Raw genomic sequence first — 26,705 nt, forward strand, 5'->3', positions numbered from 1 at the left:
TCACCAGTGAGTCCAGCTTCATGCCAACCACAGTTGACACTCCTCTTGGACACATTCCCACCCCACCACACCACAGCATAGAACAGGACACTGGCCACCACAGACTGGTATAACATGCAGGGGAGTTTCTTGCAGATGTTAAATGATTGGAGCCTCCTTAGAAAGTACAGTCTACTCTGAACTGTCTTATACACATGGTCTGTGTTGCAGGACCAGTCCAGTTAACTGTTAAAGAATCAAGACATCATTACGTACTCAAGATGAGGATTTATTCAAAGTGTCAACGACGTACATTACTGTCAACAAAGGCTGTAACACTTCTGAATCCTTTGCTCAATTTAACCAGAATATGTTGAAATATTACAGACTCATGCTTCCTCGAGCTCCACCAGCACTCCGTCACAGTCTTTAGGGTGGAGGAACATCACTGGCTTTCCGTGAGCACCTATCCGAGGCTCTGCTGAGAGAGTTCTGATGTTTCTTGCTTTGAGGTCTGCTATTGCTGCGTTGATGTTATCAACCTGTGTGAAGACATTCTGTGATTTTACCGGACATATGACATCAATGAGCATTTTCACCTGTCTGTTGCTGCAGCTCCATGTCCTTACATATGAATTTACTATTCAATAATTAAGCTAAAGCTAACACGAGTTCCTACATTAAGTGTTTGTTGACAAGTATCTATATTTTTAACTCGTGGGTCACTCATGACTATAAGACTCATGAGGAAAGTTTTCCGGATTAACCAACTGCTTTTACAAAAACATGAAGTCAAATCGTGAAAACAATTACTTTTTTACAACAAAAAACACTCTTTAACAAACACCAACTAGTTCTTTAACACAAATAACACTTTTCTTTAAATTATTATTCATAAAAAAAACAATAATATATCAAATTTATTTAATTAAAAGATCAGGTATCGGAAATAAAATTTCCTCAGGGGCCACATTATATACTGTGACTTTTGTGAGGGGCCGCAAGCCAAATTCCAATAAAGTTTTTTTTTTAAAAAAGAAGAAAAAGATAAACCAAAATAAACCCAAATGTGTCAATAAAACTTGTACAACCATTCATTTAGAAATAATATAAAATGTAATTTTTTTCTAAATATGTTCTTAAAATTTCATAAAATGGAAAAAGACTAAAAGGCTCCAAAAGAACATAAGAAAGTTATATTTGGAGGTTAATATGATAATAAATGCAAAATAAACTGTTAGTGGGATTTTCTTTTTTTTAAATGCTCTACTCTGACCTCATGAGGACCAAATAAAAACAGTCAAAGGGCTGCGCTTTGTCAAGGTCTGTAATAACTTATTTAATGCAGCCCTTGAAATTTAGCACATCAGAGTCCATCTTTACACACATTTCTAAGCAGACCTAAGGTTCCCTCACCTCGATGCAGATGTGGTGCATCCCGCCAGCCTTGTTCTTCTGCAGGAAACCACTAATGGGACTCTTGTCTCCAAGAGGATGGAGCAGCTCTAGCTTAGTGTTGCCCAGCTCTACAAACACGGTGTACACACCGTGCTCGGGCAGAGGCACCTTCTCGCTTACTGTGGCTCCCAAAGTGTCTCGATACAGCGCCGTGGCCTTGTCCATGTCCGGCACAGCGATGGCGATGTGGTTCAGTCGCCCGAGCTTCCACAGTGACCCTGGGATGCCTTGCTGGAGGACGGCCGATGTCGAGTGCGCCCTCAGCAGACGGCAACATGTGGGAAGACCTGAAGCTAAAACGAGTATATAATGAGATAAAACACTCTTGACTATAGATGAACAGTCGGAATACTTGTCACACAAACTATCACAAAGATGGGTGCTAGTGTCAAGATTCAAGAGCAGCTTTATTTGAGTACCTATTGGTATATAAACATTCTGTGGCTGTCAACGTTTTCAGGATTAGTTGTAACAACAAAAAAAAAGTAGTAATTTATGGATAAAGATAATATATACAAAAAAATAGTGCGGAAGGAAATAAAAACAATTGTGTCTACAGAGATAGTACAATATATCCTGTAGGAAGCGTAATATGTTTGTAGTACTGCTTGACTCTGGCTTTTCAAAATTTACAGACCGCATGACTCTCAGTGTAGCCAAACATCTGCTTTAAAAGTCGACTGAATCCTCTCGTACTTAGTCATTGCCAGGATCTCGCGGGATTACAACGATACTTTAGCTGTAGAGGATGTAAAGACTGCTGCTATCTAGCGGTCGGAAGTTTAATGGCACACAAAAATAAAAATAAAAGCCTTGTATATGCATTTGAATTTTAAATGTATCGAAATATAAAATATAGCCTAGTTTGGAATTTACTGTTAGGATGAATGATGTACTTTTTGCACTTGTGTGTAGATAGTAGAGTAAAAATACATCTTTAAGCTTTACATGTCTCGCTCATTAAAACATTGCTTATCCCTTTAATAGTATTTAAAAAAAAGAAGCGTATTTACAAATCCTTAGCTTATACTTAAATCATTATTCATGTGTGCAAGCAAAATAATTATACAAAACTTTTATCTAAACACAATTACGTCAACTTTACAGCCGTGACGGAAGTAGTAAGGCAAGCTAATACAGAAGCAAACTACGTATCATGTTTTGTCTCAATAACGCTCGAAAAATAACCAGAAACAATAAAAAGAAATTCCCATATAAAGCTACAAAATTGTACTTACCTGCAACCTTCAGCAGTGCAGACGCCATGTTCAACTCCCGGAACCAAACAGAGAGCGAGTCTGTTTTTCGGAGAGCCTGTTTACCTGCAACACCGACATCCGACACATGTGGGGGTAATCATGGCGAGTGAAGACATTATAAACGTGATAGAGGAATGTTTTAAGAAGCTCAATCACAACACATCACATCCAGAGAATTTTCTCAGGTAATGTTTATTTCTGTATGGTGCTTTTATTGTCAGTTTTGTCATGAATTAGCTTGTTGCTAGCTGCTAGCTTAAACTATGGGACGAACCTGGTGAAAAAATACAGTAGTTTAAAAATAAAGTTATTTTGTGGCACTAGTCCCTAAATTATTGTATTGATCGTATTTGTCCATTTTGTGTATCATCACTTAAATCGGTTAAAAAAGACACTCAGCACATGACTCCAAGATGTAAATATGCCACAAAGGCTCCATGAAATGTTCATTGTTCTTACTTGACTACTTTTGCAGCCTCCAGGATGACGTGGCGACAGACTTCACGTCCATTACCAAGACCCTCTATGACCTCCACAAATCAGAAGAGCCAGAGGATTTTAAAGCTAGTCCCCTGGCTCAGCTTGTGGTTGAACATTTTGATGAGGAACAAATTTGGCAAGAGCTTGAGCTGCAAAACTCTGCAGTCCTTAAACACTTTCAGAGCGCTGTAGAAGATGCTTTGTCAGATGAGACGTTGGGGATTTTGGAAAGCGAGGGTGAGGTGGAAGAAGAGGTAGATGAAAATAATGACGAGGAAGAAGATGGTGATGATGAACAACCTGACGACGATGATGAGGAGGAAGAAGAAGAAGAAGAAGGACCAGCTGGAGAGGAAGATGAAGATATAACAGACGAGGACTCTGATTTGGACTTTGATGTTGATGCTCTTGAAAAAAGAGAGAAGCAGAAAAAATCCCAGCAAATTACTTTGGGGAAAAATTCTAAGCTTAAAGTTGTGCCGTCAGAAGTGGACGATAAGTTTTTCAAATTGTCAGAGATGGAGTCGTTTCTTGATGACATGGACAAGAAGGAAGGAAAAGATAATGCAGATGGCATCGATTACTTTCAAGATTTGCCATCCGATGATGATGGTGACATAAACCTTGAGTTCCTTTCTAAGAAGACGAAGAAGAAAACAACGGTATGCATTATTATTACTGTGATAATAATATTTATGCTAACATTATATTTTTCTCTTTTATAGGCTGATAGTTCCAGGAATCTCAAGTATAAGGATTACTTTGACAACACTGATGGTGCAGTTGGTGGAACGGAGGACCAGTCGAGTGATGAGGACAATATGGATGAGGACATGGAAGCAGCAGAGGATGAGGATGGTGATGAGTTTGAGGCTGAAGAGGAGAGCGATCAAGAGTAGGTTTTATTAAAGCATCTGCTATGAACTTCATGTAAATGTCTTTTTTGTCTTGCTTAATAGGGAAGATGAAACCAACCAATCAAAACCATCCACTAAGAAAGTGAGCTTTAACCTCTCGGAAGATGGGAGTGAGGGCGAGGATCTTGCAGATATATTTGGAGGAAAGAAGCAAAGCCCGGAGAAAGTCAAGTCTTCGTTTGAAAAGCGCCAAGATAAGGTAAGGTGGCCCCAGCTAGTTGTTTTGAACCAGATCTACAAATATTTACTTGACTATGAGACATTCCTAAGACTTTTTATTGGTTGTAGAAAGCACAGAGTGCACACAGACTGTTTTAAGTTCATCTTGCTTGTAGATGTCTGAGAAGATTGACCAGTTGGAGAAAGCTGCTCTGGGTGAAAAGTCCTGGCAGCTGATGGGAGAAGTGACAGCCGAGGGTCGTCCAGAGAACAGCATGCTGGAAGAACATTTGGAGTTTGAGCAAACATCTCGAAGGGGTATGTTTTTAAAAAAATATATATATTTGACTTTCAACAGAGAATCCATTTCAATGTGGTTTATCATCAAACATTTCCCACTCCTTCACTCAAGCCACTTGTCGCTGTAATCAGAAAAATGGTCACAAAGCAATGGAAAGTGCAAATGATGAAACAAATGATGCATTTTTGTTTCCATTTTGCAGCTCCTGCCATCACAGAGGAAACAACACTGCAGTTGGAAGATATTATCAAGCAAAGAATTAAGGACCAGGTACATATCACAGAGTATTTTCAAAACATGTCCTCACTGTGCATGCAAGGGTTTCCTGTGGTTAGCTGAGGACTCTTGGTAAAACCTTTGGCTGCTTCAATCTGCTAGGCCTTCGATGACGTTGTCCGAAAAGAAAAACCCAAAGAAGAAGCATTTGAGTACAAAAAGCGTCTGACACTTGACCATGAGAAGAGCAAACAAAGTCTGGCAGAAATTTATGAGCAAGAGTACCTGAAGCAGAACCAGGTATAGACCTTGAACTTTTTTTTAAAACCTTAAAATGAATTAAAATTAAGTTTTGAATGTAATGCTGATTTTTTTTATTCCAGCAAAAGACAGAAGAAGAAGAGAAACCTGCTCATGTAGAAATTCAAAAACTAATGGACACACTTTTCTTGAAATTAGACGCCCTTTCTAACTTCCACTTTACTCCCAAACCGGTAAGTTTTGATCAGCAAATGGACTGAGTAACAGAAATCCTTAATTTTTACTACCTTGTTTTGTTTCTAGTCCGCACCAGAGGTCAAGGTGGTGTCCAATCTGCCTTCTATCTCGATGGAGGAAGTGGCTCCGGTCACTGCCAGTGATGCTACACTGCTGGCCCCAGAGGAAATCAAGGTTTGTCCTCCATACTTCTTTGTACTTTTCATACTAGTCTGTTCAGCTGTTGACGGGTGTGTTTTCCTGAAGGAGAAAAACAAATCTGGTGATATTCTCGGAGCCACTGAGAAGACGGCTACAGACAAGAAACGCGAGCGACGACACAAGAGGAAGGCGAAGAAGATTAAGATCAAGGAGAGAGAAACGAGACAGAAACTGAAGGATGCAGCAACAGTGGGAGAGAACAAGAGGCCGCTGTCAAAGGCTGAAGCTGCAGAAAGCCTGAAGAAGCTCACTAAAGGAGGCAAAGCAACAATACTAAAGGTAAGCTTGTTGTTTCGATACCATTATTTTAGAGCTTTAAATATACATTTGAATTTTTTTATTTTAATATTATACATCAAAATAAAAGAAAAATGGAAAACATTACAAATGGATTAAACATAATTTTCTAATGATACAGGGTTACACTGAAAACCATTTATAAAATACACAACCGAAACTTAACCTTGGATTTGTTTTTATGTACTTGATAACTGAAGATTTGACTCCTAATCAGTGACCAAACTATTTAAATTTTGGTTCTCATAGATGGAGTTTGAATGTGTGCATCACTCGTTTTAGCTTGTCTGATCAGATCCAGGACCAGCTAGAGAAATGTAATCTCTGTTTTCTGGTTCAGGAAAATCAGCTTCGCTATCACTAGGTCAGATGTTTAATCCAGGTCTTGCCTCAAAAGCTGCAGCCGTAATGGTTAAAGCAAATACATTTTAGAATATATTATTAAAGATATGGTGTACAAAAACTAATCTTATGCGTTTTTGTTCTTTCTGCAGGACGAGGGGAAGGACAAGGCCCTCCGCTCCTCTCAAGCGTTCTTCTCGCAGCTGCAGGATCAGGTCAAAAGTCAGATCAAAGGTGCAAAAGACCAGTCTTCAAAAAAGAAGAAACTCAAAGAAGTATCTGTCAGCAAGCTCAAGTTGTAATAATGGATTTAGCACAGAAGGTTGTTTTTTTATTGTACAGTATGTTTGTTCTTTTTTAACACAAAGATGAAACAAGAAAACCTTATCATTAAACTCAATTTATCACAATTTCTTTTCCTCTTTTTTCTCAAGATGGCGCAAATTACATAGGGAACTCCTGTTGTGTTATCAGTTTTATCTTGCACTTTAAAGTATATACTTTGTTGAATATTGTTTTGATTGTTTAAACGCTTTGTGACCCTGGTCTGGAAAAGCGCTATACAAATAAAAATGACTTACTTACTTACTATTAAATGACATTTAGATGTAAGTCTTGTTAAACCATTCTACCTGCTGTATACTGTACATTTCTCCCATTGAAGTATTATTTATCAGGTTTGACCTGCACGTTTAATTCAAGTTGAAGTCTTTAAACACATGACTTAGTCATACAGAAGTAACTTGGCCAGTTTAACGACAAGTTTTAGGAAATTATTCATGTCTGTTTGCACCTAAGCTTTAACCTTCAATGATGCTTCAATACTAACAACCATGCAATGTTAATGGTCTCATCAAGGTGGTATTCTCAAGCTCACATGCTACAAAATAAGAAGGCATTATGGCAGAAACGGATTTCAGGCACTTTTTTTTTTTAAGTGCCTTTCTAGACAATCAATGTCACTGTACAACACACGTTTAAAGGCAGCAAAACTCATTTAACCAGAAGCAGCTATAGAAACTGCATAGTGTAATTTGACAATTTGGGTCAGATGAGTTTTGAATGTCATTTATTGTGAGTTTATGTTTTTGAATTTGGGGAGCAGAGCAGGTTTTGTCGGGCAACAGGACATCCATCAGAAAAAATCAAGGTCCCTGTCGTTGTTTATGAAGATAAATTCTTAATGCTGCTTTTATAAGTTTCACAGAATCTGGACTTCCCGTTGGCATGATGGCACCCATGCTGTTTTTTATTTTACTTTCATGTGTTTGTTTGTGAAGAAAATCCACCAGTCATCTCAGCTAATTCAGTTTGACATGTTGTCTCAACATAAAGATGGGATGACTCAGTCATGCCTTAAAATACACCCAAAGGTGTTCCTCTATTACCTAATTACCTCATCATTTAACTTTCCAAAATTGTTAAAAAGACATGTATACATATCTATATCTATATACAGATTTTTTTCATGCAATCTATGGTTGTAATGGTTTCAATTATAAAGTTTATGTTCTACAGGGCATCTCATTTGTGTACTTTGAACACATTGTTTTGTTTTCAATGTACAATCATTCATATTTACATAAAACTTGACTTTAACTCTATATATACAATATAGTACCAGAAAATGATCACTCTGCTGTGTACATTTGATGAAGTAAATGTATTCTTTTTATATATAAATCGGATTTCGTTTTTTTTAAGTAGAGCAAAAATAATTATTTTCGACATTGTCACTAAAGTAGAGCATTCTTTTTCTTTATCGTCATTCAGAAAAATAAACATTATTTATTTGTTAATTAAAAGTACGTCGTTGCTTTCATAATAACTCTGGGATGACTAACGACTTCTATCTGACAATTCTATACGGACGTGACAACCCATTATATTGTCTTGTCTTATATTATTTTTAACCAACTTATTATCTGTGAGAATTCCATCATGGAATCTTACGTAATTTGTTTGATTCCGTGACTCAGCAAAACAAGTCTCTCGCCTGGAGACCCGCCCCTTACAGAATTTCCGTGGTGACGTCACAACGTAATTACACGGAAGTAGAACAACCGAAGACAACAACCAGACCGAAACTTGAGCAGCCTTGGTTTATTCTTCTGCTTCTACTGACGGGTAAGTAACTGGCACTCACCAATCCTGGTTGTGGTTTAAAATGTAAGGTTTAACCAAACATTTCGTTGGTTATTTTTAATAATTGATGCGTGTTTGCTACATTTGCTAAAAAGCTATGTTAGCTAGCTCATGTGACAGAAGACGGCTAGCAAAACATGTCTTAACCAAATTGGCAACAATAACAGTATTGTATTAAGTATTTAACCATCTAGTTTAGCACTTTAAATGCTTAACCGTCGTCGAACAAACATAGCTAAGGTCCACTAAACTTACGGTGAGGCTTGTTGTCGAGACCAAGCTAACTGTTGTTGCGACGCTGCTGCCCTGTCAAGTCATGTGTGTTGTGCGTCATACTAGAGGGTGTTGTTAAGTTAAGACCCTCAAAAATGAAGAAAAATCCTTTGTTTATCTCTCCTTGTTCTTGTTTTGGGTCGTGTCAGAGTCAATGAGTCATTCTATCATGTGCTGGGGAAGCGGGTTTAAAGAATGCGTTCATATTCTCAGAGATACTATCATGCTGGGTGGAGGCTTTAAGGTAGAGAGGTTAAAGGTGAACCTCCGACTGGTGATCAACCGACTTAAACTTCTAGAGAAAAAGAAAAGTAAGTACCTTTTACAGTGGATGTTTATGCCTCGTACAAACAACTGTGGAGTTAAAATCGTCAACTTTGAAATGCAGCTGAACTTGCTCAGAAAGCCAGGAAGGAGATTGCAGACTACCTGTCATCGGGGAAGGATGAGCGGGCACGGATCCGTGTGGAGCACATCATCAGAGAGGACTACTTGGTTGAAGCTATGGAGATCCTGGAGCTGCACTGTGACCTGCTGTTGGCTCGATTTGGCCTCATTCAGTCGATGAAGTGAGTTGTGAATGAAGTGTTTTCACTGCAACATTGTGGTGATTTAACTCATTCCAGGTTTATTGCCCAGAAACATCCAGTTGAGACAATTCTGTTGGGTTTATCTATTGTTATGTCAATTGAAAAATAAGTTAAAGGGTTAGTAAACTGAAATTTCACTCATTTTCTACTCACCTTCATGTGGACTAAGGGTTAGAATTATTTTCAGAGTAATCTGTTCCTTTTTAGAGTTATATGCCTAAATTTAAGTAGATGCTAATGTAGCAATTGTTGTTCGGGTAGTGTCATCTTTATCTCCGTCCAAGAGGCATTTAAAAACACCCAACTACCTCAATGGTGATTATCTTTAACGTCTACCTTGTATTGAAGCCTCGACATGAGGAATTGTTCCGAAAGAATATTAAACCAGCCTATTTATTAAACTTGTTTTTATTGGAACCTAATGGGCCATCAGTGTAAATCTTTCTCATACACACTGACACTTACAATGTGTCTCAATGAGGAATGTTTTCAAGCAGGATCTGAGGGACTGGGATCTTCCGCTACGAACAAACTTAAAATATAGACTAATTTCAGTACATTTTTTTTTAACAATTACTCACGTCTTGGGTTCAACACAAGATGGACATTACAGACGAGCACCACAGAGGTATTTGGATGTTTTATAGTGCAGTGTTTTTAAATGTAGTCATTTTGGATGAAGATGAAAAGATGACAACTGAGCTCCAGTAGCTACAATAATGAACATGCATTTTTGTACATAACTGTAAAAGATTACTCTGAAATGAATCCCAAACCTTAGTCGACATGAGGGTGAGTAGAAAAGTGTGAGTGAAATTTGAATTTTGGGTGAACTATCACTATAAGTAGAAAGACTTTTTTAGGAACCAAAACTGATTGTACTTCTTGGATTGACCATCAGAGAGCTGGATCCAGGCTTGCAAGAGGCCGTCTCCACTCTGATCTGGGTAGCACCTCGTCTCCAGTCTGAAGTTTCTGAACTGAAAGTTGTAAGTCTCTAATCATTTTTCTATATGGCTCGTCACATTTTTGTGTTGATAACCTCACTTTGAAATCCTTTAGGTTTCTGACCAGCTTTGTGCCAAATACAGCAAGGAGTACGGCAAACTGTGCAGGACAAACCAGATCGGCACCGTCAATGAGAGGGTAAGGTGCTTTCATCCCTCGGTTATACAAGCTGTTTTAGCCTACACTGTAGCTTTCAGGTTTATGTAGTCAGTCATTTGTTGTGATTGTAGCTGATGCACAAGCTCAGTGTGGAGGCTCCTCCCAAGATCTTGGTGGAGCGCTACCTCATTGAGATCGCCAAGAACTACCATGTGCCGTATGAAACGGACGCTAGAGTCTGGGTGAGTATGAACTTTCTTGTTTTAGAATGTGAATAAGATTCGTCTAATTTGATTGTATTACCTGGAATCACATGTTCAGCCTGAAGTTTGTCCCGGGGAAGACACAGACTTGATCGATGTGCATCAGGACAGAAAGCCTGGTGGAGGAGGCAGTGGTGGTGGAGGTGGTGGAGGTGGAGGTTTCACAGCTCCTGCGATGCCCCCACATATGCAAATGCCCATGGCTATGCCCATGCCCATGCCTATGCCAACAGCATTCAACTACCCTCCATCCAAAGGAGCAGTAAGTTTTCATGGGTTTTGAAAAATACTGATTTACATTCTACACATTTGTCATAACTAGTAGTATGTAAAGAAACGTTTTTTACTTAAATGGGCTGAGTCAATATTTGTATAAATATTCAATTAAATAAGACTCTTTAAATGTCTGGCATTAGGGATCTAGGGATTATCAAGGTTCAATCCATAACCAACAACTTCATGTCAATATAGAGTTCCTTTAGGGGAAATGTATTTTTTTTTTTTAAATGTCTGGATTTTATCTTCAAACTTAAACAATAAATAAATGCTAGACTGAAAATTAAAATCTCAACATGTCTAAACTAAAAAAAACTAAAATAGAAGTTATGAATAGTTTGCGTGGTTGAACATGTTTTAAATATTCTTGCTGTTAAAAATGACAATGGTAATTTCTGTTTCCTGATAATTTAACAAAAACATGTTTATTTTAAGATGGTTTATTTAGGTTATACTCATCTAAGTCTTTTCTTATTTTACAGCAACCTTACAATCCCAACATTGGAACCTACAACAACTTTCAACACCCCATGGGAGGAGGGTTACCCCCTCAGCTGCCCACCTCTCCCCCCACCTATGAGTCTGTAAGTGAGCAATCCACTCCCATCCATGCCCCTTCCTGTTCACACAGATGGAGAGACAAAACTCAGGGAAGAGCAATTCATTCCATTAGCTTGCAGTTTCTCCTTCTGTCCTCTGCACTTGAGCACTGCTTTGAGGGGAGAATGTTGTTGGATCTGTGGACGAGGCATGAATCGTTGATGTTCTAACAACCAACCAAGCTTTAATTTAACCCCTTAACGCCTATTTCCATGACCAGCCAAGATCATTTTACTGTAAACTACTCAAGGAACCAGTGATGGTTACTTTTAGTCGGAGCTCTTAAAGTGTGACTGATGTTTGGCTGGAATAGATTTCAAGCGTTAAGGGGTTGATCCCATAAGTTTTAGGATAAGTTTGAAAAACATTTGCACTGTAAAATGTAAACTATTCTTGTGTATTTAAATATTATCACAGAATAAACTGAAAGTATAATTTGCAAAGTATCAAAATCTAAAGTTTAAAACCGAACGTATAATAAGACCTTGAAAAAAGGAAAACAAAGAGACATTTTGGATTATAATGTTTGATTATATTCCACAAAATAATTTCTGTTTTCCTGGCAAAACTTGTAAGACATGTTTCCATTTTTATGTCATTTTTTTAGTTAGTAACGCAATGTTTATATATATTTATTTTACAGTGCAAAGTAAAGTTGAAGGTGATGGTTTCCCTGTATTTTCACATGTGTTCCTTGCTGTCTGTCATGACTTCTGCAGTATTGACCAACACTAACACTGATCATTATTTTATTGAAATGCCAAAGGAAACGGAGTATCTCATAGTGTATTGTGTTTCAGATCGATGACCTCACTGACAAATCATCTGCTCCTTCCCAGGCTATCGGTAAGAGCTATTAAAAAATAAGGTTTGACTTTACCTTGTACTTGATGTCCTCAAGCAAGTACCACAACATTTACTCTACACTCAATTATTTAAAGTCCAAAAAGACCGTTCCGAAATTATGGGTCGGGCTTGTTAAAAGGAAGAACTGGTGTAATTCTCCAAACTTCTAATGACGCTGACGGGAATTGTGTTCTGGTTCAAGGTCCTGGTCCCCAGACTCGCGGCTTCCTTGACAACAACGCTCTCCCAGAACTCCCGTCTGTCCCCGACACTCTGCCCGCGTCGTCCTTCGGAGGAAACGCGGCCAGCTCGGATGACATCGATTTCGACGATCTAACGCGGCGCTTTGAGGAGCTGAAGAAGAAGACCTAAGTGAGGGGTCTTGTTATCTACAAACACCACATACTCCTTTAACACAAGTCAGTGTTGTTACTAACACAGCTTGAAAACTAAACTATATATTGTTTTCTGTCTTTTTACGCTCATAAGTTCATCTAGAGAAATTAAACATGTGTTCTTACCTCATGTAGATAATTATGACCTGGGGGTGAAATTTTCTCAAAATCTTTTATATTCGATGCTTGCCCTACTGTACATTTACTAGTTTCAATGGATACATCAAGTTATTTTCTCTGGCTGAAAATGTCTTTTGTGTGATCGCCATTTATTAGTATCTTGGGTTGGGGATTTTTTTTGTAGCTCATGCCACTCGCAGAAACTGTCTCTCTCTGACCAGTCGAGCAAGTCTGCCCTGCCTGGTTGGTTCTCAGCGAGGGGTGTGGCTCCGGTGTACCTTAACTGGTTCCAGGAAGCTGTGATATCATTCTTTTTATGCAGGTTGTTACTCCTTTATGAAAGTTCTCTGACGGGATTCCTGTGTTGAGCGGAAAGATTTTTGAGCTTCTCTGACCAGCTCGGACTGGCGTCTGTGACTGTCATGCATGTAATAAAACTTGTATACGCAGATGATTGAGAAAGTTTTTCTGTTTTTGCAATGTGATCATCTGCATATGTTTCTTCCTCCTCCACGGTTTTGAATGTTGAAAGCTACTTGTATCTTACAGTAGATTTAAACGATCGTGTTCAGGCCTGACGTAATGTACTTGTATCACCATCCACTGCTGCTTCTGCCTTATTAAAATCTCTTCATACGAGGCCTTCATTATCTACTTATTCTTTTTAAATCACCACATTATAAGTATTTAATTGATGTTAAGTAATGATCGAAAAAACTTCAAATGAAAAATGAATCACTAACTTCAATATATGAATAGAACACTACAAACCTGTGATCAAAACTTTGTATTTCTCCTCTTTGAAGGTTTTTATTCACGACAGACGCAGCGGGAAAGACCGTTCTTAACTGTACTGAACCAACCGTTTCATTAAAGACTTTGAAATTTGGAGAAGCGTCATTTGCTTCAATAATGTAGTGCTGGCTTGTAGCCAGTAGAGGTCCTCAGCGTTCACAACGCTGCATCATATACACAAACAAGCATGTCTATACAAGACTTTATGCTGATAACCCGTTTTTATGGGGTGTTTTTTTTTAGACTTTATACTTCCAACTATTGGAGTTGATTGCATATTGATGTACAAAATGAAAGTTTTTTTGTTTTTTTTAATTATTTATCATTTTACATGACCACAGATTAGATTTTAACAGTGTGTGTCTGTTTGATTCGTCAGCGCAGAAGTCGTCATTTCACACTTGCCAAGTCAGCTTTAAACGTTGCCACTGTCAAGATTAAAGTGGACGTTGATTTTGATGTCTCAGACGTGCTAGTTTTCAAAAGTTATGATCATTTCAGCTGCAATATGAAGCACAGATTGTCTTCTCGGGCCTCAAGGTTCTGCCGTTATGACTGATAAAAAAGGATGGTGCTGACAAAGGAAGGAAACGGACGAATTTATGTCGCACTGCCGAATAGAGCTGGCTTTTGCGCTTCCGCCAGAACCAAGAGGTGAACAGCTGAGACCCAGAAATGTGGGAAATAACAAAATGCTTTTTGGAGCAATTTAATAGAATCTTTCACTGTAGTCCACACCAACATCGGGAGAGCAAAACCCTGTATGCTTCTACTAGGCAGGTGTGTTCATGTTCTCTGCTGAATATGTACTGGTTAAACTATTTCAAATTAAACTTTAGCATTTATGCTTTACCTGTTAAAGAATTTACAATTGAAATGCAACTGAATAATTAATGAATTCTGCCCATATTCACATCTTGTTTTTACAAACAGATTTACAAAGTTATGGTTCTACTGAATAATATAGTTGAATAGAAATATGGCGAGTAGAAATTCATTGGAAAAGCCTTTTATTGATAGGAGACAGGAGAGGGGAGAACATACAAACTTCACACAGAAAGGTCACAAGTTGGCTCCCTCCCGACCTGGAAGCGAACCAGCAACCTTCGCAATCGCGTTAACCACTGCACCACCGTGTGCCCCCAGTTTCTTTTTTTAAACTATCTAAATGTAATTTATATATTTTTAATATATGATTTGTTGATGATTTTCTTCAGATAATTGTGGACTCACCATAGACAAGTTTCCCAGTGTTTGGTCATGCATTAGCAATTTTAAAATGTACAGTTGAAACAGTTATCATCGACTTCACTCTTTACTATATACATAATATTCGGATGTTAAAGATGCGGAATTGGTGGAGAAACTTTGCAACATTAAAAATTCAGGGTCTTATATCTTAATTACACCATTTATTCATACTAAGGCAGGGATTGTTTGAACAGGAGATTGAACAAGATATTCAGTTAATCATTTGAAATAATTCAAATCCATACTAGTTTCTAAAATTGCAAAATAATACAATTATGTATATTAGAACACATTTACTTTTTTTTTTTTTTACACAGGGAATTTGCCAAAATAGTTAAATATCAAACATTCATAAGCAGCGTTGTTCAAAATGTTACGTCATGAAAACTCCCACAATGCATTGCAGTTGAAGAGATGAAACGTGTATTCATAATTAAACCTGGTGAGTTTCGGGAAGTTCAAAAGGTGGGTCATTGTTTGTCACATTGTGTTGTCATTGAGTCTGCCGCCGCTGATTTTTTTCATGAGAAAGTCCAGGAATAATAATATATATTTCATATATTTAAATATATAGTTACATTTCAGGTTTTTTACATAATAAACTCCTGTTTTGTTTGACCTAAATATGCATTTATATTAAATTTGGATTAGATAAGATTAGATAGATAAGATTCCTGGTGTGAGAGTTTAACATGATATTCATGTTGCAATTTAGACCAAAAAATATGTTTTTTCAAACCATTTTTGTTTTGTTTGTGTTGCTTAAAAGAAGACTCCTGGTATAAGTGTAGCTATCATGGTTTGGCAGCTGCAGGGTGGGTGTGATGTAAGCAAGGTAGGCCATGCAAACCCTGCTGACCTGAAACCAGCTATAAAAAGTTTTTGAAAAAACTTCTATTTTGAGCGGCTGTACTAACTAATGCATGCCAGCGTGTCATTTAGTCACCAGTGTGTGAAACCTTCTCCGGCATGAAGGAAGCTTGTAGACATACAAGACACCGTGATGTGTTGCGTAATCTAAGTAAAAGTTCCAATAAGTGCAATCCGATGTCTCCGCCGGAAGAGTAGAACGTCCTCACTGAGAGTCCCTGCCAGTGTAGAGTCTGCTCTTCTCCTGTTGCTCTGTGAAGAAGACGGAGGGGTCAGCGATTGTTAGAGCCCGGTCAGGGTGCAGCCATGTGTCAGGATGACGGAGAGAAAGGTTAACTCGTGGGGGAAAGATTTTTACTGGACCGACTTGGCTGTTGCGTAAGAGCAGTTGAGAAGGATCCTTTGGTCTTCTGCATGAAAATTTAACGAGTGCTTAGTCAGTTTATGTAACAAATTAAACATTTAAAAGAGTTCACGAATGATACTCTTTGTCAACTGTTGTTCATCGCAGACTCTTTTTTAGGTTCCCAGAAAAAAAAAACCTGTACTGTACAGAAACAAAAATCCAGGCTGAAGAGAGGAATGTGTGGTCAACGGCAACATCAGGACCTTCAGGGCGGTCCATCTCCCCTCCCTCACCTTTGAGCTTTACCTTTTAGTAGCGACTGAATCAAGAATAGGCAGAAACAATCAGCCAGATCAAGTTCCTTGTGTTAGCCGTATTGTCTTCAATGATGCTCGATCATCAGAAATTCATTCAAACCCCCTATCGGGTTACTATGGTAACCCTGGTTCTATGAATGACGTTAAAATCCTTGGAGAGTATCTTCTGAAATGATGATCTCAGACCTCTCATTTCATAATCCACTTCATTTTATTACCAATGTTAAGGTTTGAAATAGTAAAAACAAGCTTCTGTTAAAAGAAAATCTTAGTTTTCGCCCCTTTGAGTAGAAGAAATGTCATTATTCATTTCCATTTTGGTTTTGACTTGGAAGTGTTTTTGTCTGACCAATGAGCAGCAGTGATACAGTTTGAAAGGCCACTAGTTCATGACAGATGATTCTGTATCCTGAGGTAACATGTAGTGGATTTAAGTTCTGAGTGGATTAAGAAGTTAATTTGTTAATCATTGAATGGTTTCAGTCAAATCTTACTTAACAGAACTTGTTCCACTTCTTCACTTTCCTCCACGGCGACAGGTTTCAGCAGCAGTGCGAAGAAGATGGCGATCCCGATCACCTTTTTTAGAAAAAGAAAAAAAAATGGAGAGTCTATGTTGAATGATTAGTGTTCTCACAATCAACTTCAGCTGGAGAAGTCACATGTGTTGCAAGATGGATGGATGTTTCAGACCATAGACATTTCTGCTGCACCCACCTTTAGTGGTTGAAGGATGAAGATACTTTGGAAGAGGGAGAGGCCTAAAGACATGACCCACTTGATGGACTTATCTCGTCCATATTGAAAGCCATAGAGCAAGGTGAAGTACGTGGAGATGGCACTGATGGACAGCAGCAGGAACCAGCCCAGGAACACACACCACCAGGGGAGCCAGAAGTCTGAGGAGCCCCTCTTCTTCGGCTTCACTGGCGGGGGACTGCAATAAGGTCGACATTGTGAAATAGAAAAGTATACATGGAAAAACAGCATAGAATAAAAAAATAAGGGTGACCAGTAGGGGTATTAGAAACCTATTTATATCACAATCTTTTTTAATGACACTGTATCAATATTCGACAGCCCTGGAAATGTATACTTTTTTGTCCGTATGGCGGCCTTCATTACATCCTCCACAGCTAAAGGAACAATGAAATCCTAGTGCTGACTGAGGATGAGTAGACTGCAGCATCTTTTAAAGAGCAACTAAAGTGTCTCTTAAATAGATCTAGGAGCTCTATTGTACTCATCAGTATGTGAACTCTCTTTTTAAAAAAATATTAACATTAGAAAATGCACTTAAGCCCCGCCCACTGAATCCGCATTCTTTTCGTCATCGATCCAGGAAGTCTCCGCTTCCAAGAGTTTTTCCCAATATGTCGTAACAATGGGCTTTGTTCTTGTAAGCTTTTGTTCTGCCAGACTTAACGCGGGGAAGAACTTTATAAAGTTATAACTTTAAAACGGAGCATCATCACGATGAGGGACTTATCTTGGAGAGAAGGACTTACACATTTATAAAATGTGAGTGAGTCAGGATAGTTGGGTTTTTACATTAGTTGCCATTTTAAGCTGATGTCTGCTAATGACTTCATCAAGGGTCATGTGGTCTGTACATTTTGCAACACCAGAGTCAAGTACTAGGACAATACTTCAAATATATCCTTTTTCCTACGGTATCATAATATATCTCATCGTATCGTATCTTATCTTATCGTAGGTTTTTTTTACAATAATCACCCCTGGTTACCAGTGATGTTATCTTGGCAACAGTCTATAATTTCCCCCAAACTCCAGCGACCTTCTCCTAAAACTAGTCCGCAGTTGTATCCGAAGATCACTGACCAGTAGGCCAGGTGGCTGCTGAAGACCATCTCTGCCTTTCGGACCAGGATGTTGGTAGTGTTCAGCAGGTGCTGGTAATCTTGTGGACTTGGGAAACATTTAACATCTATTTTCTCCAAACACATGAGGAGGTGACAGAGGGAAACCAGGAGGAACTTGCTGCAGTACACCCAGTGAGGGTCACTCTCACCTTCCCCTGTGACAAGAAAAAACAGATTCATCCAGCGATAAAATACAAAAATACAGAACCTTTTATCGTGTCAGTTTATAAAAGCTGAGAACCATATATTGTTTTTCTTTTGTTTTTTACTTGACCAGTGGTAATAGTTTTGAGTTACCCGTTTGAGATGAGGCCGTTACAAGGATGTTACATACATGTAGGTCATCATTAATACTTTGTGAACTACTTCCTTAAAAGTACCTTGAATTAGAAGTATTAAATCGTGCAGTCTTTCCAGGGCGAAGTCGAGATCTGAGACCGACTCCAGCCGTTTCATCTCTGACATGTTGTTTCTCTGACTTCTGCTTACCAAATAAATGACTTCTTCTGTTTCCTGGCAGGGTTTCCAAAAGTAGAAACAAAAAAAATTCAAGCATTTCTGTTCAGAACCGAGCGATACAATGCAAGTGCACTCCTTGTGAATCCCGCTAATATAAATTGTTCCCACCTTCAGAATGGTTGGTATGGACACCGTCTGGGGTCTCACCATCTCCTCTGGTGAGTCTTTCTCAGACTTGATACGAGGTTTGATGCTTCTGAAGATGGTGATGATGAGAATGTTGATGGGGAACATGAGGAGACCGCTTTCTATTCCAACCATGATCTCCTGCCATGTGATGTGCAATGAACCTTGATGGATAAAAAGAGACTTGAAGAATAGAATGTGACATAATGTGTTTAATCATGATTTCCATTCATTATCCAAACGTTCAAAAGGACTGCTATGTATATAATATAATTAAATATGAATGATGGTTCTTTTTATTACACAGAGCTAGAAGATAAAAAGATAACAGTGGGAATCTTATTTAGAAATGAAGTATTGGTTTGGGTTGAATGCATAATTTCTGAATGATATCATTATGTAGAGCTATTTAACTTATTGTTTTAAATCCAACTATATAGATCTAAATCTCACAGGCTCATAAAAAGAATCTTCTGGGCAGTTTTGCATTTTTAATCCTGCATTCATAAACTCATAGCTCCTGGACACATGCTACGCCTACTTTTGTTCTTCCTCCTCCATTAGTTGTTGTAAGACTGAGGTAAAGAATGATACTGTAGTTACCAATGGAAAAGAGAACTGGTGAGCTTGCATCAATAGGAATGTTCCAGAAGGCGATGTTGATGGCCATGGTACAGAGCAGGAGACTCATGCAGCAGGAGACCCTCTGGGCTCGAGTGAAAGGGCTGCGGGAGGGCGGATCCACGATCGAGACCCATATGTGTTCATCCCTGAAGCCTGTTGACGTCCGAGTCTGGAAAATATTCCTGACGGAAAGAAAACGTAAAACAAAATGAAAAACACTCACTTATCTGAAGAGAACAGTTGTGTCCTCACCTGAAACTGGCAACCTCATTGTTCTTTGCAGCGTTAAAGGTTTTCTTGATCATGCCATCGCCACGGTCCGTGCTCAGCCAGCAACCACACAAGAAGTGGTAGACCAGGTGAGTTTGGAGGTCCTGCACCGTAACTTTGTTGATGTACCTAAAGTATGAAGGGAGAGGCCAAGAATCAAAAAGAAGATATTTGATTCAATTTATCTACCAAGGTTCTAATAGTAGTTTTCTGGATGTAAAACACAAGTCAGTTTAGTCAACGAAAACAAACACAATCAAAGGTAGAGTTTTTCCGGATGTAGTCTCAGACTAGAAACCGAAATTACAGACTTCAACAAAAAAAGGCATTTAAGGCTAGGGTTGTGAGGAAATATTGATACCATGATATATTGTGACAATTTCTTTCAGAATACTGTATCGATATTCAATAGCACTCTATCGATAATGTTTTATTTTTATTTTACTTTTTGCTTTCAATAATTTACTTTTACCATTGTTCTTTGATGGTTTATATTCCAATAAAGTGTGTAAAATGATTTATTTTAAAAAAAAGATTTACAATTAACATTTATTTTGGTTTGTTAATTTTTGTGTTGTATTTAAATTTCTGGCAGCTTGGCAATTTGGCAGCTAAAGGAACAATGAAAACTTCTAGCGATGTCTAAGGACAAGAGGATACAGTCGACTCCAGCAGCTTTTAAAGCTGATATTCTGACTTTGTAACTTTGGTTTCAAAACAAAAGAAAGTAGTTACAACTTCATCAATAGTCTGTAATACTCTCTACCGCCAGATGTATTTGTTTCTTGTATCCTATTGCCAGATTCTTGCAAATACACAAGACCATGCATGTTCAGAGACCAATTAGCAGCCCACAGCCTGTGTCATAGCGACAGGACCTTGTATATGCTTGTGTATTGTATTTGCTTTGTCCAAGGTTTCTCTTTGCGCCCTTTTATGTAGCTCCTCATTAATATATCCTTGCCGCACATTTCTCCCCCATGTTTCTGCTCAGGTGGAGCGATCATTTTTGTTGACCACAGGTATATAAACATACTGATAAGAAGATACTTCCATTACCAAGATGGGTGACCTCCATTGTTGTCGTGCTGCAGCCGAACATTTTGTACTTCGCCCAGAGGGAAGGGAACCGCTAACACGAAGAGGTCCACGTTCCCTCGCTCACACACCGTCTTGTCAGGGTCACTTAGGTGGTGAGTGTCGCTCGAAGCCTCTGAGCCAATCAGCGTCACCATAACCTGGATGGAGACAATGAAGAGATCAATAATCAAGACCACTTTGGAACACTTTGATATATTCACATTAGTGATTGTTTTATGAGGCTTCATGATACAGCATCAGTTGTTTGAGGCTGTATCATGATGCAGTGTCCTACCTTTGAAAGGCCACAAGATGGCACTCTCAATTTGAATATGATGCCATTTTGAGTTAGTAGATCAGAGCCCAACATTATAATGCAGAGAGAGCCATCTAGTGGCTTTTCAAAAGTAAGACATTGGATGATACAGCATCAGCTATGTGATGCTGCATGAGGCCTCATCAACCCATCACTAGTTTACACTAATACCCATTTAGGTGAGTGTCTCTGAGAACCTCTGAGAATACAAAACTTTATCATATAGCGAACAACGTAGCGTCTCTTCTTGTATCAAAGAATAGATTTTTTGAAAAATGAAGAGAAAAGGGATTCATCATGTCAATACCATCAAGTGGTTCCAATCAATATACCTGTTAAGACGTGAGCTTTGCAGTTGTTTGTTTGTGTCTATGATCGTGAAAACAGTTTGTCCGGAAAAAACATGGTTCTTTCTTCTTTCTTCATCTTTCATAAAAAAAATAGATGCTTTGATACATGAAGAGACATTTAATTTTCAGCTGTTTAAATAAAATTATGTTTTTAATGGAACACACATGCATACAAATGGATCGCTGATGTTTCAGATCGTGCACTGACACTTTTATATAGTACTAGGTTTTCTGGAAAAAGATGACGTATCGAAAGCAGGCATTATGAATGGGTTCTCCAATGGCGCAGATTTTTTTGGATTATGTACTTACACTCCTCACTATAAACACTGCAGTAGTAAAAATTGTAGCAGTACAAGTAAATACAGGTTAACAAAACTCACCAGGAACTATCACATTTTTGAACCATAAAGTACTGGGGTGCCACAAACACCCTGTTAAAACCGCAAGATCAGCATGATTTTAAAACACAAATTAACCAGTGTTACTCTGAAGCTTTTGAGGCCTTATTATTTATACTGGATCACTCCAAGAAACCTACAGTGGCGGACGTTCCAGCATTCTTCCGGTTGCCAGTTTGAACACCGACCAGATAGTTGTATTGGGCACCAGGGTGACTGTCATCCAGCAGTGTCATCTTCCTCTATCGATGAAAACATAGCAACACTGTACTTGGCAAGAATTAAGTTTGATGAATGACAATGCTGAAGTGAAAATTGTGAGCTTCATTTACCCTTGACCGTGCCCTGCGGTCAGAATACACGGCCCACATCAGTGTGACCAGATAGAGGCCAAAAAAAGCACAGAGCAGCACCAGCACAACAAAGTTTTCATTGACCGTAGCAAACAACTGTGCTGTGCGAGAGACGTCCACATAGTTTGGCATCACGAAGAAGGAGGTCCCGAAAAGAGTCAGGTGGTTGCACAGACAGTGTGTTCGCATCACGGTGGTTTTCTCACCCACCTAAGAAAGACGTTTATAATAAAAGGTATGCATGTTTTCAACCTCGAAATTGAAAACTTACCATACAACCCTCCGTTTTCCAAGTCTCATTCTGAACGTCCCAGTAATAACATTGGCTCGAAAAGGAGGTCACAGTAATAGTCAAACCTTCTGTCCATGTGCTGTTATAGAGAGCAGCGTCCACATGCCAGACTCCTGTTGTATTCTGTAGCATGTCTGGGGTGATCATCCAACGGTAGTTGACTGTGGAACAATGGATTTCGGTCATACAATCATGAAGAGAATTTAAATGCAACTTATATTTACTTATTTATATTTATTTAAATTGTATATGAAAAAATTCACTACTGCACGGATCCTCACCTTTCTTCGTCAAGATGGTTGTGCTTGAATAGTAGCTGGAGTTTGGTGGCGAATCGTATGACAACCGAAGAACCAGAGAAACATTTTCATTTGGCTCCATGCTGACAAAGGTGGTCATTTGTGGGTCCGAGATGTTGAAGTTGGTCAGTGCTACTGTGTTTTTCTCAAGCTTGACGGTGCTATTTGGCAATGGTGCTCCGTCCAATCGAGGCATAAATATCTAAGGAAGGGAGGAGAACTTTTATTGGCCAAAAAATGTATTAGAAAGTTATTGATCGTCATTTTTTTTAGGTTCATACAGTAGATTTTAATGTATAAATATAATTATCATATTCGCAGCATATCAGCCTTAAGCTCCTTAGATCTTTCAGAAACACACTACACATTTTTTTTCACAAACATGTTTCCAGATGATAACTTAGTTAATAGAGCTCTTCATCAAATATATATAGCATACCTCAATGTACTGTGAGAGGTTCCTCAAAGGGATATTTTCCTTTCCACTCATAATATTCAGACTGACAACATTTTCCGAGATGCTCTGATTGTTTCTGTGAGGATTTCTATCGTACGTCGTCATCTGCCCACAGAAGACAAAGTTGGACACAAGCGCTTCATGAAGACAAAAATATACACGGGTTGAAACTGACCAGAGAGACACAAGTGCTATACTTTCCCAATTGACTTTCAAGAAAGGAGAATTCTGGTAATATGATCACTTCCCCGGTTTCTTCAGAGCCAAGAGCTTCAACGCTGATGTCACTTGATCTGGATCTAAAAATGAGTATAGATGTGGTATTAGAATCCACTATATGAGTTTCATTTAGTAGATAATCAAGACATGATTTGTGGAGAAAACGCAAACCTCCTCAGAAATGTTGTTCCTGTCACATGCTCATAGACCCTTTTCTCATTTATTTGTAGATCTAAAAGCGCGTAGATGGCCTCAAGGACCATACCCATCTGCTCGAACAAATCCTGTTAAAAGAATTAAAGTAAAAAGTCAGTTTATTGTGCAATGCAAAACCATAACCATAGGCTGTTTATCTTGACATCTTACGTCACTCTCACTGACTTTCTGGATGCACTCGACACCGGTTACATAAAACTAAGTGCCTTCATTAGTCCCACTTTGTCTTTTACATCTCGTGTTTTAGTCATGTTATCATTGATTGATCTGCTGGTTCTGTTGTTGGCCACAAATTGTGTAGGGATGATTGTAGCTAACAAGCATATTCTTCTGCCCCTTGAAAAATTAAAACCGTCTTCTGATAAAGATAAAGACTAAGGGACCTTTGTAGGAGTCTGCGTGGGCGGACAAGTAGAATGCATTAGCGTTTCATTTTAAAATGGAAAAGTAAACAGCTGGTGATGTTTGCAGGGGAAATTATGTAATTTACACTCCCATTTACACTTCTTGAACAAACAAGAGAAAACCATATCAATCACAGGGAGTAAAATAAAAGTTTAAATCGAGTCACCGTGGGATTTGTTTGTGTCGTGTCACACTTTGACAGGGAGAGAGGAAGGACGGCCACGGCGCAGTCGTGAATTCGTTGAATTATTTCATTGTTCGACTGGGCAAAGGCTTTGGTGAGTCCATTTGTACCAGCTAACAACTGAGCTAGCAAATGTTCCTATAAAAAAAGACAATTTATTTAACAATTTAAGAAACATATTTATGCAAACTTAAAAAACGATTTTTACCATGTTAGCATTTGTTGGTTCCCCTGCTTCTATTTCCATGTGAGTCAGCAGTTCTTCTGCCTTCTGTTGTGATTGGTGGAAAAAAATTAAAATTTTCTATGAAAGAGAGACTTGTAAAAAAAATGTAACTCACCTGAAGCAGAAGTTCAATGTTAGAAACATACTGGCTCAGATCGATGGTCCTTTTGTGTCCTGTAAAGTCGGTGTATACAACTTTTTAAAACTCATCATATTGAAAAATAATCCAGCATATAAATTGTTATAAAACAGCTAGATGCCATAGGTAAAAACCTGTCTTACATTCACCATCACTCTATACGTCTTCTAGCTGTTTTCAGGGTTGAACCAGTGTTCACTCTGAGAACGTTTCCACCTTTGCTTCTTCTATACTCTTTCTGAAACAATCTCTTCATCAATTACTACCATGGAAGACCTTGGCAGTTAATTCCACCGGTGTGAGACGCAGTTTAATGTCATGTTTTGCTGAAATATCCAGTTTTATGGAAGGTTCAACAACAATATGATCTTTCAAAGCAGTAGAAAAGTCCATACGAACACCGAAAGAAAATGTTGTCCAAAGAAGAGCAACACTTTCACTCACACGATTTGTTTTTTATGTGTTTCACAATTTTGCTGCATTTATCTTTTTGTACTTACGAGTCTTGGCTGATGGTAGTTTTGGTCTCTATTTCAAACAAAAAAAACATTGAATAAGTAAAAATAAATGCATTACACCGTCTGGTTTAGAGTCATACCTGCGTGTTCAGAACCGACTTCACATCTTAAAACACAAAAGAAAACAAGAATTTCGTTTTAAATTGTTGGCGAAATAGTTTCACAGTAATGGAAAGAGGTGAGTGGGTCACCTACCGTAGGTGCAGATAAAACCGTGATTCTGGTCGCAATCTGTCGAGATCATCAAGAGGGGTACGGTCTTCATGTACGTGCAGCTGCTGTCGTCAGTGTTTTCTGATTAAGATGAATATATTTTAAGACATGAATGCGACAAATGAGGTGTGTGCGTAAAGGGATGTTTTTCAAATGTGTAATAGAAAACATTTTTTCTTCTCATTCCTCAAGGTCGTCATGCTTTGGAGGTGGAAACACAGAAGGCATGAATCATCACACACACACCGAGTTCAGGGTGAAACGTTTTTCAAGACCTTGAGTCCAGTTGATGGGGAAACAGAATAATCTCTAATAAATAAACCTGACTCCTCTGGATGTGTTTTTTGTCCAACCATTTCTAACCTGAAAGTGACAATGGAAAAAGTAATAGCAATACCATACAATTCCATTGTCACAATAATCATATCCTTCAATAAATACACTCTTGAGTCTTTTAATTAATATTTTGAGAAGTAAACAAGGTAACCAGCAGAAAAGAGCAAATCCTTCTTGATGCACCTTGGGAACATTTTCCTGGCAGACTTTTAAGGAAAGACGGAAAATGGTAGCTGCTGATGATACGTAGGCTGATGTGTCGGTCATGCATGAAGGTGACTTGTGAGATGAAGTGTCTGAAGGAATGTTAGTAAGTTTTTTCTAATGCTGTCAGTTCTCCTCTATCCATCATCTCACAACACTGACGCTCAATCAGTCTTGTAATTCTTTTTCCGCTTTATCTTCTAACCTACTTCATTATTTAAGATTTTATTGGGATGATTGACAACGATTTAAAACCTCTTCACTCACCACCAGTTAGATTGCTGCTGTTCCCGAGCCACCAGGTTAAGTTGTTCCTTTTATTTTCCCTAGTGAGGTTCATTAAAAGGGTCTTCACAGGGCTGTTAATAACATGCAGTAGCTCTCCTCCATGTCGCTCACAGCTGTCTCTGGCTTGGGACCAGGTTTTAGTGTCCCTTGAGAACTTGTAGCAGACATTTTGGTAAACAAGCTCACATGATGAGAGGCCATCATCCCTCAGGCAAAAAACAAAACTATGTAGGAATCCAACCGCAGTCCAAAAAATGCCAAAGAATCGCAGTAAGAGGTACATAGTCACCACGATGTTCAGATCTAAAGGGCATAGTTCTTCGCAAGCTGCAGCAGAGACTGAAAAGTTGACTCCCTTGCCTGACATGGAAATGAGAGACGTCTCCTCAGAAAAACTCTGCATACGTTAGGAAAATCACTGAAGACACTCAAACAAGATGCAAAATTAGTCTTGATATTTTTCCAGGTCGGTGTTTTCCTCAGAGC

The 26,705-nt window shown here is 38.6% G+C and overlaps 4 protein-coding genes across 4 annotated transcripts; 2 read left to right on the top strand and 2 right to left on the bottom strand.

Annotated features, from left to right (window-relative positions):
- Nucleotides 1–247: 247 nt before the first annotated feature.
- mcee (methylmalonyl CoA epimerase) lies at nucleotides 248–2,762 on the bottom strand. The gene is made up of 3 exons (XM_087794553.1): nucleotides 2,676–2,762; nucleotides 1,396–1,730; nucleotides 248–521 (listed from the first exon to the last, which is right to left on the bottom strand). Exons 1-3 carry the CDS (start codon nucleotides 2,701–2,703, stop codon nucleotides 369–371), a joined length of 516 nt encoding a protein of 171 aa, XP_087650679.1. The 5' UTR covers nucleotides 2,704–2,762; the 3' UTR covers nucleotides 248–368.
- A 12-nt stretch (nucleotides 2,763–2,774) lies between these two features.
- Nucleotides 2,775–6,517, top strand: mphosph10 (M-phase phosphoprotein 10 (U3 small nucleolar ribonucleoprotein)). The gene is made up of 11 exons (XM_087794551.1): nucleotides 2,775–2,881; nucleotides 3,172–3,838; nucleotides 3,902–4,071; nucleotides 4,136–4,292; nucleotides 4,429–4,570; nucleotides 4,756–4,823; nucleotides 4,932–5,069; nucleotides 5,153–5,263; nucleotides 5,334–5,441; nucleotides 5,514–5,747; nucleotides 6,260–6,517. Exons 1-11 carry the CDS (start codon nucleotides 2,796–2,798, stop codon nucleotides 6,407–6,409), a joined length of 2,031 nt encoding a protein of 676 aa, XP_087650677.1. The 5' UTR covers nucleotides 2,775–2,795; the 3' UTR covers nucleotides 6,410–6,517.
- A 1,613-nt stretch (nucleotides 6,518–8,130) lies between these two features.
- Nucleotides 8,131–13,361, top strand: ist1 (IST1 factor associated with ESCRT-III). Its single transcript, XM_087794552.1, has 10 exons — nucleotides 8,131–8,234; nucleotides 8,739–8,836; nucleotides 8,914–9,094; nucleotides 10,017–10,104; nucleotides 10,178–10,261; nucleotides 10,354–10,464; nucleotides 10,544–10,747; nucleotides 11,244–11,345; nucleotides 12,162–12,207; nucleotides 12,410–13,361. Exons 2-10 carry the CDS (start codon nucleotides 8,749–8,751, stop codon nucleotides 12,577–12,579), a joined length of 1,074 nt encoding a protein of 357 aa, XP_087650678.1. The 5' UTR covers nucleotides 8,131–8,234; nucleotides 8,739–8,748; the 3' UTR covers nucleotides 12,580–13,361.
- Nucleotides 13,362–15,660: 2,299 nt separating this feature from the next.
- pkd1l3 (polycystic kidney disease 1-like 3) lies at nucleotides 15,661–25,443 on the bottom strand. The gene is made up of 22 exons (XM_087793968.1): nucleotides 25,374–25,443; nucleotides 25,259–25,284; nucleotides 25,161–25,188; nucleotides 24,637–24,695; nucleotides 24,504–24,566; nucleotides 24,278–24,433; nucleotides 23,662–23,774; nucleotides 23,447–23,570; nucleotides 23,254–23,376; nucleotides 22,797–23,016; nucleotides 22,495–22,676; nucleotides 22,203–22,433; nucleotides 22,011–22,112; nucleotides 20,783–20,961; nucleotides 19,706–19,852; nucleotides 19,433–19,635; nucleotides 18,812–18,993; nucleotides 18,565–18,697; nucleotides 18,144–18,339; nucleotides 17,019–17,238; nucleotides 16,796–16,880; nucleotides 15,661–15,890 (listed from the first exon to the last, which is right to left on the bottom strand). The coding sequence occupies exons 1-22, from the start codon at nucleotides 25,441–25,443 to the stop codon at nucleotides 15,844–15,846; spliced, it is 2,889 nt and encodes a 962-aa protein (XP_087650094.1). The 3' UTR covers nucleotides 15,661–15,843.
- Between the last annotated feature and the right edge of the window lie 1,262 nt (nucleotides 25,444–26,705).

This window comes from Callionymus lyra, chromosome 6 (assembly GCF_982586985.1).
Source record: "Callionymus lyra chromosome 6, fCalLyr1.hap1.1, whole genome shotgun sequence".
In the NCBI taxonomy this organism is placed as follows: Eukaryota; Metazoa; Chordata; class Actinopteri; order Syngnathiformes; family Callionymidae; genus Callionymus; species Callionymus lyra.

Excerpts from the sequence above, each read along its gene's own strand:
- mphosph10 (XM_087794551.1), top strand. The coding sequence starts at position 2,796 with ATGGCGAGTGAAGACATTATAAACGTGATAGAGGAATGTTTTAAGAAG. Across the intron at positions 5,070-5,152 it reads AGTACCTGAAGCAGAACCAG|CAAAAGACAGAAGAAGAAGA; the intron begins GTATAGACCTTG and ends TTTTTATTCCAG. Across the intron at positions 5,264-5,333 it reads TCCACTTTACTCCCAAACCG|TCCGCACCAGAGGTCAAGGT; the intron begins GTAAGTTTTGAT and ends TTTTGTTTCTAG.
- ist1 (XM_087794552.1), top strand. The coding sequence starts at position 8,749 with ATGCTGGGTGGAGGCTTTAAGGTAGAGAGGTTAAAGGTGAACCTCCGA. Across the intron at positions 8,837-8,913 it reads ACTTCTAGAGAAAAAGAAAA|CTGAACTTGCTCAGAAAGCC; the intron begins GTAAGTACCTTT and ends TTTGAAATGCAG. Across the intron at positions 10,748-11,243 it reads ACCCTCCATCCAAAGGAGCA|CAACCTTACAATCCCAACAT; the intron begins GTAAGTTTTCAT and ends CTTATTTTACAG.
- mcee (XM_087794553.1), bottom strand. The coding sequence starts at position 2,703 with ATGGCGTCTGCACTGCTGAAGGTTGCAG. Across the intron at positions 1,731-2,675 it reads TGCACTGCTGAAGGTTGCAG|CTTCAGGTCTTCCCACATGT; the intron begins GTAAGTACAATT and ends TACTCGTTTTAG. Across the intron at positions 522-1,395 it reads TGCACCACATCTGCATCGAG|GTTGATAACATCAACGCAGC; the intron begins GTGAGGGAACCT and ends GTCTTCACACAG.
- pkd1l3 (XM_087793968.1), bottom strand. The coding sequence starts at position 25,443 with ATGAAGACCGTACCCCTCTTGATGATCTCGACAGATTGCGACCAGAAT. Across the intron at positions 23,775-24,277 it reads CGACACAAACAAATCCCACG|GATTTGTTCGAGCAGATGGG; the intron begins GTGACTCGATTT and ends TTCTTTTAACAG. Across the intron at positions 15,891-16,795 it reads AGTGGAACAAGTTCTGTTAA|AGCAACAGGAGAAGAGCAGA; the intron begins GTAAGATTTGAC and ends TCTTCTTCACAG.